The 15,834-nt window shown below is 42.4% G+C and overlaps 1 protein-coding gene across 1 annotated transcript in view; it reads right to left on the bottom strand.

Moving 5' to 3' along the window:
• DIPK2A (divergent protein kinase domain 2A) overlaps positions 1–15,460 on the bottom strand; it is a 21,923-nt gene extending 6,463 nt beyond the window's left edge. Inside the window, exon 1 of the mRNA XM_042458320.1 lies at positions 14,473–15,460. Coding sequence (XP_042314254.1) covers positions 14,473–15,129 — 657 coding nt within the window. The 5' untranslated portion in view covers positions 15,130–15,460. The remainder of the gene's footprint in view (positions 1–14,472) is intronic.
• Between the last annotated feature and the right edge of the window lie 374 nt (positions 15,461–15,834).

Here is a 15,834-nt window from a genome sequence, read left to right as displayed (position 1 = left end):
CTGACAATATTACTGCCCATTGCCTGTAAGGAAATCCTGATTCCACCAACAATAGAAGGGAAGCACACACTGCAACCAGTAATATACATCTAACCACAAAAGTTTCAATTTAATTGATAACTGAAGCTTGCCGTATGTTTTCCCTCTTCTTTCCCTCCTGTTCATCATTTCATGTATCTGTACACCTATACATAAGTAATTCTTCAGTCTTCAACATCCTTCTCCTTTTACACTTGAAAGTTGAAAACCTGACTTATCTTACTATAACAACACAAATATTGTGACTATAGTTATTTCAAATATAATTTCTATTTTCAATACTAGCAATTTTACAAAAATTGCATTTTATCTTGACCGTAGTACTTCAACTATCTTGGATATCTGTGGCCCGTTCCGCATGGGCAAAAAGTACGTGCCGCGCACGTACTAGGGTTAGAAAGGGACGTCCTTTCCGGATGCCCCTAACCCTAGTACGCACTCAGCGCGTACAAAATGGCGGCACCCATCCATTGGCGCCTTGCGACGTCATTAGCGCGCTGCAAGAAGAAGCTGCATTTTGCAGCTTCTTTTTTGCGGTGCGGAGGAGTCGTGCGGTTTGGCCTCTGGGGCTCCTCCGCGCTGCAAATGATGGCACTTTTCAGACCGCCCTTTTGGGCAGTCTGTAAAGCACCTGTGACACTATACCTTGAGGAGCCCTGATGGCACAGTGGTTATATGCCTGTACTGCAGCCACTCACTCACAAACCACAAGGTTGTGAGTTCAATACCAGCCAGAGGCTCAGGGTCGACTCAGCCTGGCATCCTTCTGAGGTTGCTAAAATGAGTACTCAACTTGTTGGGGGCAATTAGCATACACATGGTAAACCACTTAGGGAGTTATTAGGTGCACTGATAAGCAGTATAGAAATGTACTTGCTATTGCTCTTGTTACTGTACCTGTTTAGCAAAGTGGCCCACTTGATTCCAGAAGCCTTGACTTTTAGAATCTACTAATCTACATTCATGGTGTCACCAACTTAAAAAAAGATTTCCATAAGACTTATCTGCACATATACCTATTTTTATTTTTACATTTTAAATGCAGTGTCAGTGCAACTTGATTTGAGATTAAAACCAAGGAGACACAACAATACCCCCTTTCCCTCCAAATTTCCAAAAAAAGAGGGGGGGGGATTCTGTGTGATAGTTTTTTGTGGGTTTTTCGGGCTATGTGGCCATGTTCTAGAAGATTTTCTTCCTGACGTTTCACCAGCATCTGTGGCTGGCATTTGAAGATGCCAGCCACAGATGCTGGCAAAACATCAGGAAGAAAATCTTTAGAACATGGTCACATAGCCTGAAAAACCCACAAAAAACTATGGATGCTGGTCATGAAAGCCTTCGACTTCACAATTCTGTGTGAGTTTCTCTCTCTGTGTGTATGCACACATGTACATTTGTGTGGCCTGTTGACTTATGGCAACTACATGAATTTCACAAAGTTTTCTTAGGCAGAGGTGGTTTGTCATTGTCTTCCTGTGAAATATAGCTAACAGTACCTGTATACACCTTGGTGGTCTCCCATGTAAGGGAGGCCTACCCAGGCTTGACCCTCCTTAGCTTCTAACATCAGATGGGACCTGATGCCTTCAGAATAATTGGGCCACTAAAATTCCCTACAGAAATGAGATATTAACAATTACTCTCAGTGCATCACTTTCCCTGAATTTACTTCATTATTTGTTACATTTATATGCTACTCTCCTACAAGGAACAGATAGTCTTCCTTCCTCTTTTAGTCGTGGCACAGTGGTTAAATGTTGGTACTGCAGCCATTCACTTACAAGTCACAAGGTTGTGAGTACAACCCCAGCCAGAGGTTCCAGGGTCAACTCAGCCAGACACTCTAATGAGGTCGTTAAAATGAATACACAGCTTGTTGGGAGCAATTAGCTTACACATTAGAGATTGCTAAGTTCAGTATAAAGCGGTATAGAAATGTAACTGCTATTGCTATTTTCACAATAATCTTCTGAGGCCCAAGAACAAGCAGCAATTTTCATGGCCAAGTGGGGGTTTATATCCAGGTCTCCTAATACAGCGGACCCTTGTTATACGCTGGCGTTTCGTTCCAAGATCCCCCGTGTATAACAAAATCCATGTATGCTCAAGTCCCATTAAATATAATGACATAGCAAAATGGTGTCCCTTATAAAAAATGGAAAATCAAGGTAAATTTATACTTTTTTGAACATTTTCAAACCGTGTATGCTTGAATCCGTGTATAAAAAATCTGTGTACAAGAAGGGCCAACTGTACCTTATTTGTCTGATTCCCCAGTAATGCAGGTTTCATTCACACCTTAACCTCCTTCTATCCCATCATCTCCTATCTACTGTACTATATGGATTTTCTGCAAAATTTTTGATACTGTAAAAACCAACCAGGATCTGCTGAAATGATTATTTGGTGCAGAGCAGACAGTTGGGAAGGAGTGGCCTCTGGCTGCAATCGGGCCAGGACTTCAGCAACTGCACAGCCCACTTCCAAAGAGGGCAGCTGCCTGCAGTCCCAAGCTGGTGTCACCAGGACTCGGTTTAAATCTGCTTCCTTTTGTTCCGGTCCTTTGGACTGGAGGGCACCATCGAAGTGGCTTCCAGCCATTTGGGGGCTGCTTCTTTTGGTCCCTGTGTTTTGGGTCATTGCTAACTTTATGTATTGCAAAGATCTCAAAAGTTTTAAAAATAAAACACTGATTTTTACCTAGTCTAATATATCAGTTCACAGAATCCTCTTGGTCTTATGGCACCACTGAGATTATAGAGGCATGAATTCCATCTGGACCTACCTAACCCTCCAATTCTTATCCAGAGAAATTCTCTCCTCCCCAAATTCTAGAATCCACTTTCATCAGAGAGTGAGTCATATACCTTCCAAACTACAGATCTTCTCATATCTATGGATTTAACCATTCACAGCTTGAAAATATTTTAAAATATATAAATTTCCAAAGCAAACCTTGATTTTCCCATGTTATGTAAGAGGCACCACTTTAGTAAGCCATTGTATTTAATGGGACCTGAGCATCCATGGTTTTTGGTATCCATGGAGGTTCCTGGAACCAACATCCACCAGATACCAGGAGCCCACTGTATCTTCTCATTTTAGTTGTACTATTTACTCAAATATAGCTACCGTATTTTCCAGCGTATACGATGACTGGGCGTATAAGACAACCCCCAACTTTTCCAGTTAAAATATAGAGTTTGGGATATACTTGCCGTATAAGACTACCCCTCTTCCAACACACACCAAATAAAAATTTAAAAAACATCAGATTTGATTTCAATATGGTAATTTTAATTCAAATGCTTATGACATGCAGATACTTAGCAGGAAAACTTGTTGTATACAAAGTCTGCTTGGATTGGTTAGCTCTCCCTGCCTGCCTAGCCCCCCATGTCTCCAAGAGCAGTATTGCAAACATGGCTTTTTTTCCATATCCCGGGCGTCCCGGACGCCTGCAGCTTGCTCCGCCCTTCAGTTACATATGCGGCGACTGCAGATTCTCCAGTCCAGCTCAGATGTTTCAGCATCTGCCCTATAAGATGACACCCGGCGTATAAGACGACCCCAACTTTTGAGAAGATTTTCCTGGGTTAAAAAGTAGCCTTATACGCCAGAAAATACAGTAACTATCTTCTGGCATAGAGAGCCAGCAAGGTGTAGTGGCTTGAGTGTTGGATAAGGAGTTCAAACCCCTGCTCATCTATGGAAACCCACTGGGGTTATGTTGAGCAAATCACACACTCTCAGCCTTAGTGTCCTGTACAATACCCATGTACTACTGTAGCATAACACAAGGAGTCATAGAAATGACAATAAATACATATAGAGATAGCATATCAACACGAACGTATAACTATGTCGAGCCTGTTATCTCCTTAATCTCAGACTTCTGATTGGCTCCTCTTCCAGCTGTCAAAAAGATATTACAGATGAACAATTTCAATTATTAAATCGTTCAAGTCACCATGGTAAAGTTAGAAAATTGCACATAATAACTGTCTCCCAAGAATGTACCATATTCATTAGTTATTTCATATTTATTGTAAAAAAATACATACATTGGGGTTATTATCAAAATTGTATGATCCATGATATTAGTTATTTTATTCAATATATAAATGTAAGCTGACTATATAGATATAAACATTCTCACAGGAGCTTCTAATATAAAATTTGAATAATAAACTCCAAAACAAAAGTATTAACATACCCAGTAGTACAATTAAAAGATCCAGCCCAGTAAAACACTAAAATCCAATAAACAGCTACAACTAAAACACATTCATAATGAAAGCTACAAGCTTTTGATTTAACAGACCAATAAAGCCTATTTGTGAAAATTTCTCCCCAAAAAAGCACACATGTTTTTAAAGCTCTTCTGCAATGAAACTGACTTATCCTAACTGGCAATGTGTTAGATAATGGAGAAGAGCTCCAAACTACCGATTACTTCATGAAATAATTTCAGCTGCTCTATGTTTACTGGGAAAGAGACATGTTTAACATTACTCAGCAGTAGCTCAAGGAAGCACACATAAAGCACAGCATAATGTGCTACTGCTTATTGTAGCAAGTTCCAGCAGTGGGCCAGATACTGAACACATTTGGCACTGAGGAATAATGCCTTGTCAATGCAGAAAATCCTGGGAACAAACTCAGAAACCAAAACCAAAAGGCAGCTTGGCAGCACAGCACTAGGAACTGTCACAAGAAAAAAATTGAGGCCAAGCACCCAGGATTTCCTGGACAGTGGATAGCAGCCTTATTAATTATATAATCACATATTTTTACAGTATAGCAATGTAAATATGTTATTCAAGACCAAAGCCATAGGGCCATTTTGTTGAGTTCAGCCAACTGATAAAAAAACCCACTCTGCCCCAAGCAATATGTGCATGACTTTTATGTGTGTCAAAAAAGAAAAGCTTCTACATTCCATCTGCAGTGTGAACTCCCTGGGACAGAATCCTTATCACCCCAGTACTCACAGCTAACCATTCCGCTTATGAAGTAATGCATGTTTATAGCATTTTGATGATCCTTGCAGGCAAATACAAGACATTTTGCTAACCATGACAATCATACAGAGAAAGAGAATCAGCTTGCACTAATGAGTCAGAAGACAGTGAACAGTTACTGATGATAACTGAATGGATTACATTTGACATAGTTCTGGTGCACAGCCATCGACATAAGTGTTCTGTAAACACAAAGGCAGTCACTAATTATAGGAATCTTAACATAGGTCTGATACAGACAGGCCAAAATAAAGCTGCTTCAGGTCACTTTGGAGGTATGCTCTTTAAATGATACATGCGTCCAAGAGTCCAGAAGCCGCACCAAAGCCACGCTCCAGTCCTAAGGACTGGAGTGCAGCTCTGGTGCAGATTCCAGACTCTTAGGACTCATGCATCATTAAAACACCATACCTCCAAAGCGACTCGAAGCAGCTTTATTTTGGTCTGTCTGTATAGGGCCATAGCTGCATTTGCAACAAAAAGGAGGATTTAAGTTCTTTACAAATGTCTGAACATTCATGACACAGGAGCAGAAACTGAAGAAGTGCATTAACACTCCTTTCCCATTCACTTATGTATTACCCTTATGTACAGGAGAGATAATACCATCACATTTATGACCTTCCATTTCACCATGATCTGCAAGAGAAAGAGCCTAAAAAGAAAAGAGATGAGATGGGCCACCTCTCCACACACACTCCTGATAACAGCATACAAATCAAGTAGAATGGAATATGCATATAGCAAGGAGTAAGACGAGATGTTTCTTTAGCAGACAGAGGAGGCTTCAGCCTTCTGGAAGTTTTTTGGAATTTATCTAAGAATCTCAAGTTACCAGCTGGAGACATGTAAAAAATAATAGCTCAGGAAAATGGATGCCCTCTTATAATTAAACATAGGCTCTGGCCTACCAGCAATACCAAATACATTTTTATACTGCTTATCAGTGAACTTAAGCACTCCCTAAGCAGTTTACAATGTATAAACCGATTGGGTCCATTAACTGGGTACTCATTTCAGCCATCTACAGAAGGATGCAAGGCTGAGTCGACCCTGGAGCCCCTGGCTGGTACTGAACTCACCACCTTGTGGTTTGTGAGTGAGTGGCTGGAGTACAGGAATTTAACCATTGTGCCACCAGGGCTCCTTCTAGATTACTGCACTACAGTCTTATAGTGCTGCTATTCCACTTTTACTGCTCTGGCTGCTTCCTGTTGCATTCTGGGATTTGTAGTTTAGGGAGGGGCATTTAGAATTCTCAGACAGAGAGCTCTTAAGTCTCACTGTGACTGAACTGCAAACCTCAGAATGCAACAGGAGGCAGCCAGAGTAGTAAAAGTGGAATAGCAGCATTATAAGAGTGTAGGGCGGTAATCTACCCAGTGTCTGTATTCTTTTCAGTTCCACAACTGGGCTCTCAATTGTCCTCACACAAAACCTGACTCCTAGTTTTTACAAACTTCTGCTGTCTAATCCAGGAGATGGTACCTTTTTATTACTATTATTAGTTAACTGGGAATCAAAAACAATAGCTTATCCACTGAAAATCAATTAGAAATCTATAAGCAGACCTGAATCTAGTTTCTACTAAACCCTGCCCTGCTCTGTGGCAGGTGGGATATAGAGTCTCTGCTGCAGCAGGTTAGGAAAAGACATATGCCACAAGAAGACTCATTTCAGCTTTAAAATTCACAGGGCACAGAAATGTGAAAGCAAAATATCAGTTACCACCCAAGAATTTCTTTTTAAAAATTATTCACAGTTCTTGCATAGTGTCTTTTTGCCTGACACACACTCTCTCTCTCACACACTCACTCTCTCTCTCTCTCTCTCTCACACACACACACACACACAAATATACACACAGTTATATCAATTAATTAGTATTTGCTTTCTGTTTAGGAACTATCTAGTTGATAAATATGGAAAACTTTATTTGAACTGGTTTGCTTGGTTACTGATTTTAAACTGTTTTGCTTTAAAGTTGTTTTGGTCTAAAGCAATCTGTCATGCCTGGCTAGCCACTACATATTTGTTCAATATAAATGCTTTTCTGCTTTAAAAACATCTGTGCACATTACAAGATATTACAATCTTGAAATTAGGTTCTACAAAAACACTGGTGTTTTATTTAATCATTACAGTGGTGCCCATCTACTCTTGTTGGTGGAGTCAAACATTACGAATATAGTATGTACTTGTTTAAAAAGCATTTAACCTATGAGAACCCAATAGTAAGCAAATTATTTATACTTGGAACTAGCTAACAAAAAGAAAACCACAGATTAAAACTAATAAGGTAAGAAAATAGCAGTAGCAAGGTAACTGAAAATTTACTTAGGAGGAATAAATCTCAGTTTTAAACATTATGACATTTTTTGTCAAACAACCCAATTTCCAGTGCGCACAAACAAGAATTCAAAATTAGGATGGAATCAGCTGTAGAATGACTGGAAAAACGCAAGATAGATGATAAATAACAAACAAGCAAACAGTTGTTGAAAACAGAATAAAGATAATTTTACCAAAATGTTTACAGTCCTTAATTGTGCACTATGCAAAATTACTTTGTGTACCACAGAACTGCATTTGTATTTCACTGTTTGACAGCTAGCTATCATACAGGGCCCAGTTCAATCAGATAATTTTGATGGCAATATTTACCTAATTCTTCCATTAACATCTAACAGACTGCTTAATTTATATTTTTCAATGCTATAAATAAATCTGAGTGTTTCTAGGTACCCAGATTAACAGTATCCAAAAAAATGAGTTTTTATCTAAACAATAAACAATATAAATAAGGTGTCCTTGTGAGAGATGTTTCTATCACGAAGCTTTTCCTCTCGCCTTGACAATCTCTTCAAATGTAGGTCAAGCTTAACTAATCTCAAAACTGGCTAAAATAAAAGCTGTCTGTTGTGGCAATGTGCACTTCATAAGCACTGCCACTTTACCAGTAATCCATACTCTAAATAGGCTTCAAACTAAGCTTCCAATCTCTGACAAAAGTCTTATAATCCAAGAATCACTGTAGTTTATTAGATTACTCAAGACACATTTCTCATTATACTGTAATATCAAAATTCAAACCTTTTATTTAGTGCCCAGTCATATTCATATAGCCTGGCCAGCTGAACTTCTAAACCCCATTTAACCCCTTCATTCAATATGTTCTAATATTAATCCAGAATATAAAGACTGTTTTTCTTTTTTGGGAGCCAGTGTGGTATAATGGCTTGAACGTTGGACTATGACTCTGGGAATCAGGGTTCTCAGCCATGGAAACCCAGTAATCGGTTTTTAGGATTGCCATATGTCCAAAACAACCTGAAGTTGCACAACAACAACAACAACCAAGGACTTTTATGCCAAAAAGCTTTACATAATTCATGTTTACGATACAATTTGCAGACTTATTAAGCATTTGTATAGAAAAATCAGCAACATTAGTTAATCCTCATAACAGTACCTTTTACTTAAATACTAAATAAACATAATACTGTAATGCCTTTTAGAAGTGTGCTTATTTATAGACCCTAAAAACAGCTACAGTATACTATTTCTGACAAACAAGTTTTGCAGGTTCTGAAGCAGTTAGATATTAAGGAGTGCCTGAGTTGTAGAGAACACTGCAGTAACAATTTGGATATACTGTAATATTCAGTACATATAATAATAACTGTCTTGGACAGAATCACTTTCCTCTTTAAGACTGTATGTAATAAAAGGCTAAATTTCATTTTTCAAAAAGCTAAAAATAGAGCTACAGTATTATTTATACCTCTTAGGATGCAACGTATAGATGCATCCCTGAAAATAAATTTCATAAAGTTCAATGAGACTTACCTATAACCTTTGTGTAGACATTTACAGAATTGCACTATTAATATAACTGGCACCTATTACAAGTCTTCTGCAAAATGTTTAATAAATATGTTAAAAAGGAAATGCCAGTATTTCTGAAACCAAGAACACAGTAAGACATTAGAATATTCTGTTTCCAAAATTATCTGGCTAGATTACTGAAGAAGCCCACAGCAAACTTTATAAAGCTTTATCAAACAGGTAAGCCCTCAAACTATCAGCCATACAAGAGTACCTCTTGGTTTTAAGACCTGCTACGTACATGCTATACCAGTATGGTCTCCCTCCACAAGTTAGTTTATGAGAGCCAGTGTGAAATAGTGGTTTGAGTACTGGAATAGCACTTTGGGAAACCAGTGTTCAAACCTCCTCCTCCCCCCCCCCCGCCCCCAGCCATGGAAACCCACTGGGTGGCCTTGGGCAAGTCACACACTCTCTTCCTCAGAGGAAGGCAATGGCGACCCCCTGAGTAAATCACACACCCCACCCCACCCCCGCAAAAAGCTCATGATACATTGTCATTAAGTTTAAAATGACTTTGAAGGCACACACCAATATTCCTAAATGTAAAATGCATTACAGTACTTACTATTGAATTTCAATGTGCTCTTGCTAAGAGGGATTTGCTAAAACTTTCCATCATTCAGATGTAAGGCTCATGTTACCTTCAAATACAAGCAATATCACTAATCACAACTTTACTCCAGGCCAGCACAGCAAACAGATACTTCTCTCAAGAATAGTGTTTATACTAGACCACTTTGCTATACTAGGATGTCTGCCAATACTGAACTTTTTATTAACAGAAAAAGCATCTAAAATGAAACTATCTTGGAAAGTCCTGTCTAGCTTTCATGTTAATGGCAGTCCTTTAAGAAATGTTAAAGACATACACCAGCTGGTTTATACCAAGTCACTAAGCAGCTGAACAGAGCACCAGCTGTTTTAACATTCCACTTTATCCTGCTTTGTCAACCATTCTAGTTTGGGAAAGCAAATCAACTGTTCTTTTAGCTTATTTATTGCCACTAGGAAATTTCTTTAAGAACTAAAGAATAAATGAAGACAAAAGTTACTCAGAACTATTTAATGTGTTTTATTTTCTGTTAAAATGTCATTGCTCTAACATAAATTTGATGTATGTCCGATTTTCCTTATGCAAAGCAATGGCATGTCATCTGAACTAGCTTTCTGAATAACCAATGTGTATAGGTTCATAAAAATAAATACCATTTACTGGCAAATACTTAATTGAGCTGACGTAAATATGCTAACAGGCAAAGGGATATTTTTGGTTATACTACCATATCTCTAGAGGTTTTTTTTTAATAGCGTGCATGAAATTTAGCTTGTTCCTCGTTATCAAATTAACCCATCCAATACAAGAACATGTCTGTATTGCCATGAAATTCTAAATGTATCTTTGTCCTAAAGATACTGGAGAATATCTAGAACGTTTGCTCATGGAATTTGATGAACAGTATAATATTTGACAATTTTCAATCAAAATATTTTATTATCAACAGCAAAAAAACTATTGATTAAACAGCTAATACTATGATAAAATTAATGAAAAGCTTAAATTTAAATCAATACAGCAACTATAAGAAGCTGCTTGTCTTTAGCTAGAAAGCCACTAAATCTGTTATCTGAGCAATGGCATTTAACCATCAATGATTACTTGCAAGGGGAAGTTTGCCAAAAGAAAGCCATTTAAAAGAAAGTAAAAGACTGACACTTGCCATCACAAATTAAAAATGGAGATACTAATTCTTCTCTCAGATACAATTTCACTTGAATATCAATAGGTAAAGGAACGAAAGGTGAATAAGTTACACTACATACAGCTATAAAAACAACAGACAGAGTAACTCTAATTTTAAAAGTAATGTAGCTGAATGTTTAAAGCCAAAAACTATCCCATAAGGAAGAAAAACATGAGAAACTATTCTGCTGATTCAATAATGGCATTTGAAGATTTAAAAAAAAAAAAAACCCTAAGAAAATATTTGCACTTACTTCCAAGTATACAAATTTAGGATTGTGCATCTGAACTTAAAATATTTTGGTTATAGACATATCCAGGGAGATTGTTGTGGCTGTTTGTATTTCTGTGCGCTTACAGCTAATGGGAGTACTGGAAAAAAGCTTAGGCCAGGCACAACACAGCTCAACCGACTATATCAAATTTCAACTGATTTAATTCAGTTGACTATACAAGAAAACAAACTGGATTTACCACTATGGGCTGAACTAGAAGCATTAAGAAAACACCCAGTTCTCAACAGCACTTATATACAATTCCAAAAAATCAACCAGGAAAGGAAAAATAATGTTTGCAATATTGCTACCAGTGGGAAAGGCAGACGCAAATGCATCTCAATAAAGGCTGGTATACTACGTATATTGGCTGAAAACAGCTTCCAGTGCATACTTAGGGATATTTGCATGTTTTAGAATTCACTTTCTAGTCAACACAGAGTGAAATATGGAGGACACAGAATGCCTAGGTCTACAGTATCTTAAGGGAATCCAACAATGCTTATGCCACAATGAAATGCCCTTAACGTGCTATGCCCTGATGCTACTTAAACTGGTGGTCCTGGACTGGTGCTAGACCATGAGCCATTGCCTGCCAGTCCCTGTGTAGTTTCCAAAAAGGATGCAACTGTACCCAGTGAGTACACAGAGGTCCAAAACAGACTGCACAAATAATCCAGTTTGAGACTGCTTTAATTGCCCTGGCTCAGTGCTGGAATCCTGAGGATTGTAGTTTGTTGTGACAGAGAGTTCTCTGACAGAGAAAGCTAAATGTCTCACAAAACTACAGTTCCCAGAATTCCCTTGCATTGGGCCAGGCAGTTAAAGCCATCTCAAACTGATTATTTCTGGCACATTGGGGGGGGGGGGAGGGATTGCTGATCCCCACATCAAGATAGCATGAGAAAAACTACAATACTGTACTATACATAACTGCATTGATTTCACTATGGCAAATTCAGAAAGCTTTTAAGAGGGACTCCCCCACAGGAAAAACTAAAGGGAGTCCCAGCTTAGAAAAGCAGTACACAAGAGGGTGATCACCACCATAAGAGCCCATGAGAACCCAGGGAAAATATGAAGAGACGCAGGCAGCAGAGACAGACTGTAGGACTAAAACAAATTTGGGCTGATCTAGAAAAATAACACCAAAGCCTTACAAACAGCCTTTTTAGCTTCACGGCTTCAACTGGAGAAGGTTAAAAGGTGATATGATAGCCCTGTTTAAAACTTGAAGGGATGTCATATTGAGGAGGGAACAAGCTTGATTTCTGCTGCTCCAGAGACTAGGACCCAGAACAATGGATGCAAGCTCCAGAAAAGAGATTCCACCTGAACATTAGGAGGAACTTCCTGACAGTAAGGGCTGTCCAACAGTGGAACAAACTCCCTCGGAGTGTAGTGGAGTCTCCCTTCTTGGAGGTCTTCAAACAGAGGCTGGATGGCCATCTGCTGGGGATGCTTTGATTCAGATTTCCTACATGGCAGGGGGTTGGACTGGATGGCCCTTGCGGTCTCTTCCAGCTCTATGATTCTAACTACAAAACTGACCACATGGACCTCCCAGCCCAAGACCAGACTGGAGAAGGGCTGCTCCCTCTGTCCTGACATGGTCTGGCAAAATTGGTTCACCAAGATTTCCATGTTGTTGAGCCTCCTTAGGAATTATCCATCCAAAGTGTACTAAATGGTGACACACCAAGAAATATTAAGAGATCTTTATTGTTGTTGCTGCTGTTTAGCCCTCCCTGCAATCTATCTTATGCCCACTTACTTGGAAGTAAGGTACACTGAACACATGGAGAAATTCAGTGCCCTCTGCCTAACAAAGCAGCTTGGAGCTTCACAAAGGAGGGAGGTAACCTGGATCTCAAGAAGAGCATCTCTTTTTCTCTTGCTACTAGCTTTTACATTTTATTTCCTGGAGTACCCAGGAGGAGGAGAGGTTTGCTTGTCTCTCCACACATCATGACAAAATGCAGGCTTGGGACTAACAGCCACACTTCCCCCCGGCTGTATGGTTTTTAACACATTTGCCTGATGAAGCCGCCAGTGGAGCTCTGAAAGCCTGTGACATATATTTTGTGTGTTTTGGTTGGCCCCATAAAGTATCACTGTTTTGTGCATTTTTGACGTTATTGTAGTTTGCTACATGGTCGACAGAGCTACTGCATGGAGGGCTCTTATACAGTACATATATAATACGCTCATAAGAGTCTTCCAGTTTAAGGATGTCTGAATGATAATGGATAGGAAAAGTACCTGCGCTTCCCTGCTAGCAGCCAAAATAACAACCTGTCAGGCAATACTGAGTGACCCTCTCACTCCACACAAAACAAAACACCAGTTCCAGGATCCCTGCCTGATCCAATTCTGGGAAAGCTGATGTGAACTAAGTGACCCCTACAATGTGCTGCTGGGGGGGAGGGAACTGGGGCTACCATGAAGGATGTGGACAAGCCGGAGTGTGTCCAGAGGACTGTGGCCAAAAGGCTGAAGGGTCTGGACCCATGCTCTATGAGGAGCAGCTTCGGGAACTGGGTATGTTTAGCCTTCTTTTTTAAAAAAAGGTTAAAAGTGAACAATGATGGTCATGTTTAAATATTTTAAGGAGTGCTATATTGAGGATGGAGCAAGGCAGGGGTGAATAACATGCGGACCCTAGCCATAGGTGAGGCATGGAGCTGGAGCTGGATGGCCACCAAGGGGAATAAGATGGAAACCCTGCCCTATGAGGAGAGACTTGGGGTGCTTGGTATGTTCAGCCTGGAGAAGTTTAAGAGGTGATATGATATGCCTGTTTAAATATTTAAAGGGATGTCACGTTGAGGAGGGAGCAAGCTTGTTTTCTGCTGCTCCAAAGATTAGGACATGGAGCAGTGGCTACAAACCAGGAAAAGAGACTCCACCTGAACATTAGGAGGAACTTCCTGACAGTAAGAGCTGTCCAACAGTGGAACACACTCCTTTGGAGGTTTTTAAGCGGAGGCTGGACGACCATCTGTCAGGAGTGCTTTGATTCTATGCTCCTGAATGGCCCTTGGGATCTCTTCCAACTCAACGATTCCACAGACCTACTGCGGTGTAGTGGTTAGAGCCCTGGATTACGACTCCGGAGACCAGGCTTCAAATCCCCAGCTGGGCCACGAAAACCCACTGGGCGACTTTGGGTATGTCCCACGCTCTCAGCCTCAGAGGATACCAATGGCAAACCCCCTCTGAAGACTGCATCCACACTGGAGAATTAGCCCGGTTTGACACCACTTTGACTTCGCCTGGCTGTTTGTTATGGAATTCTGGGAGTTGGAGTTCGTTGTGGGGCCCGGAGCGGAGCTCCCGCTCCGCTCCGGGCCCACAACAAACTCCAACTCCCAGAATTCCATAGCAAAGAGCCAAAGCGGTGCCAAAGCGGGCTAATTCTCCAGTGTGGATGCAGCCTGAATCCGTCAGCGCGAAAGGCCTGGCAAGGCAGGCGATGTCTGGCTTCGCGGAGCCTTACTTGGAGGACGAGGGGCTCCGGGTTGAAGGCGAGGGTGATGAGGAGCTGCATGCGCTCCGAGTCCTTGAGGTTCCGGAGGAGGAAGCTGCCGGAGTCCTTGGTCTCTGCGTAGCGGCGGACGAGGCGGTCGAGGAGGCGCTGCGAGGGGCAGTGGACCAGGTCGGACCATCCCTCCACGACCTCCGGGGTGAGGAGGCGGACGTCGCCGTTGACGCTGGCGAACTCGGTGGCGTGGAGGGCCTGGAGGAGGTCGCAGCGTCCCCTGCCGGTGGCGCGGCGGCAGATCTTGGCGTCGATGTCGGCCAGCTCCCGCGCGGAGCCGAGGCGCTTGAGGACGACGCGGCGGCTGCCCTCGCGGGGCTCCCCGTAGCGGGCGAAGTAGACGTTCTTGACGTTGAGGAAGTCGAGGAGGCGGAGGCGGCCCCAGCTCTCCAGGCGCAGCTGCCCGTTGAGGAACTTGCGGCACCAGCTCGTCCCCCAGCAGGCCGGGCACTTGTTCAGCGCCAGGAAGCGCCGCTCCGCCAGCTCGTTCCGCTGCAGCGAGGCCAGCAGCGAGGGAGAGTTGAGGGCCAGCGCCGCCGCCAGCACCCCCAGCAACGCCAGCTTCGCGTAGCGGTACAGCCGACCCAACTTCAGCGACGACAGCAGCCGGAGCATCGTCCGAGAGCGGCGAGCGGGGACGCCGGCCGGCCAGCCAGCCGGACCAGCCGGCGGGGGAGCGAGCCCCGACCGCCCAGCCGCCCACTCGAGCCCGGCTCCCTCTCTCCGCGCTGCGGCTCCGGCGCCAATAAACTCCGCGGCGGCGAGGCTCGCCTAATAAAAAGGCAGCGGGCAAGTTACTGAGGGACGGGCGACGAGCCCGCCGCCGGACTCAGGGCAAGCCACGCCCCTCGCTCCCTGCCTCTTGCGGGGAGGAGCTACAAACATAACCGACGCCGACGGTTGGGGCGCGCGCGCGCGCCTGACTGACGGCAAGGGGAAGGGAAAAAAGGCGCGCGCACGTTCTCGCGCTTTCTCTTCTCCTGCGCACGCGCAGTTGGTTCCTCGGCTAGCAGTTACGCGCGTCCGTTCACATTTGTGCGTGTGTGTGCGCGTGCGCGCACGTACGCGAGTCAAAAGACTAGAAAGGTGTTGGATGTGGGAGGCGGAGCTTAGCGAGCCTTTTAAAGGAGGGAGGAGGGAAGAGAGAGAGAGAGAGGAAAAAAGTGGGCGTGGTTGGGGAAGTGAGCGCGAGCTCGAAGGTAGCGAGACTTCTAAAGGAGGGGGAGAGAGAGAGAGTGGGCGTGGCTTTGGGGGAAGTGAGCGCGAGCTGGCTGAAAAAGAGAAAGGGATTCGTTCTTTCCCCGCCCTGCCCACTAGCTC

The sequence above is a fragment of the Sceloporus undulatus genome, chromosome 3 (assembly GCF_019175285.1).
Source record: "Sceloporus undulatus isolate JIND9_A2432 ecotype Alabama chromosome 3, SceUnd_v1.1, whole genome shotgun sequence".
NCBI classification, from domain to species: Eukaryota; Metazoa; Chordata; class Lepidosauria; order Squamata; family Phrynosomatidae; genus Sceloporus; species Sceloporus undulatus.
Note: the sequence above shows the minus strand (reverse complement) of the source record. Positions and strands in the feature narration are given on the sequence as shown.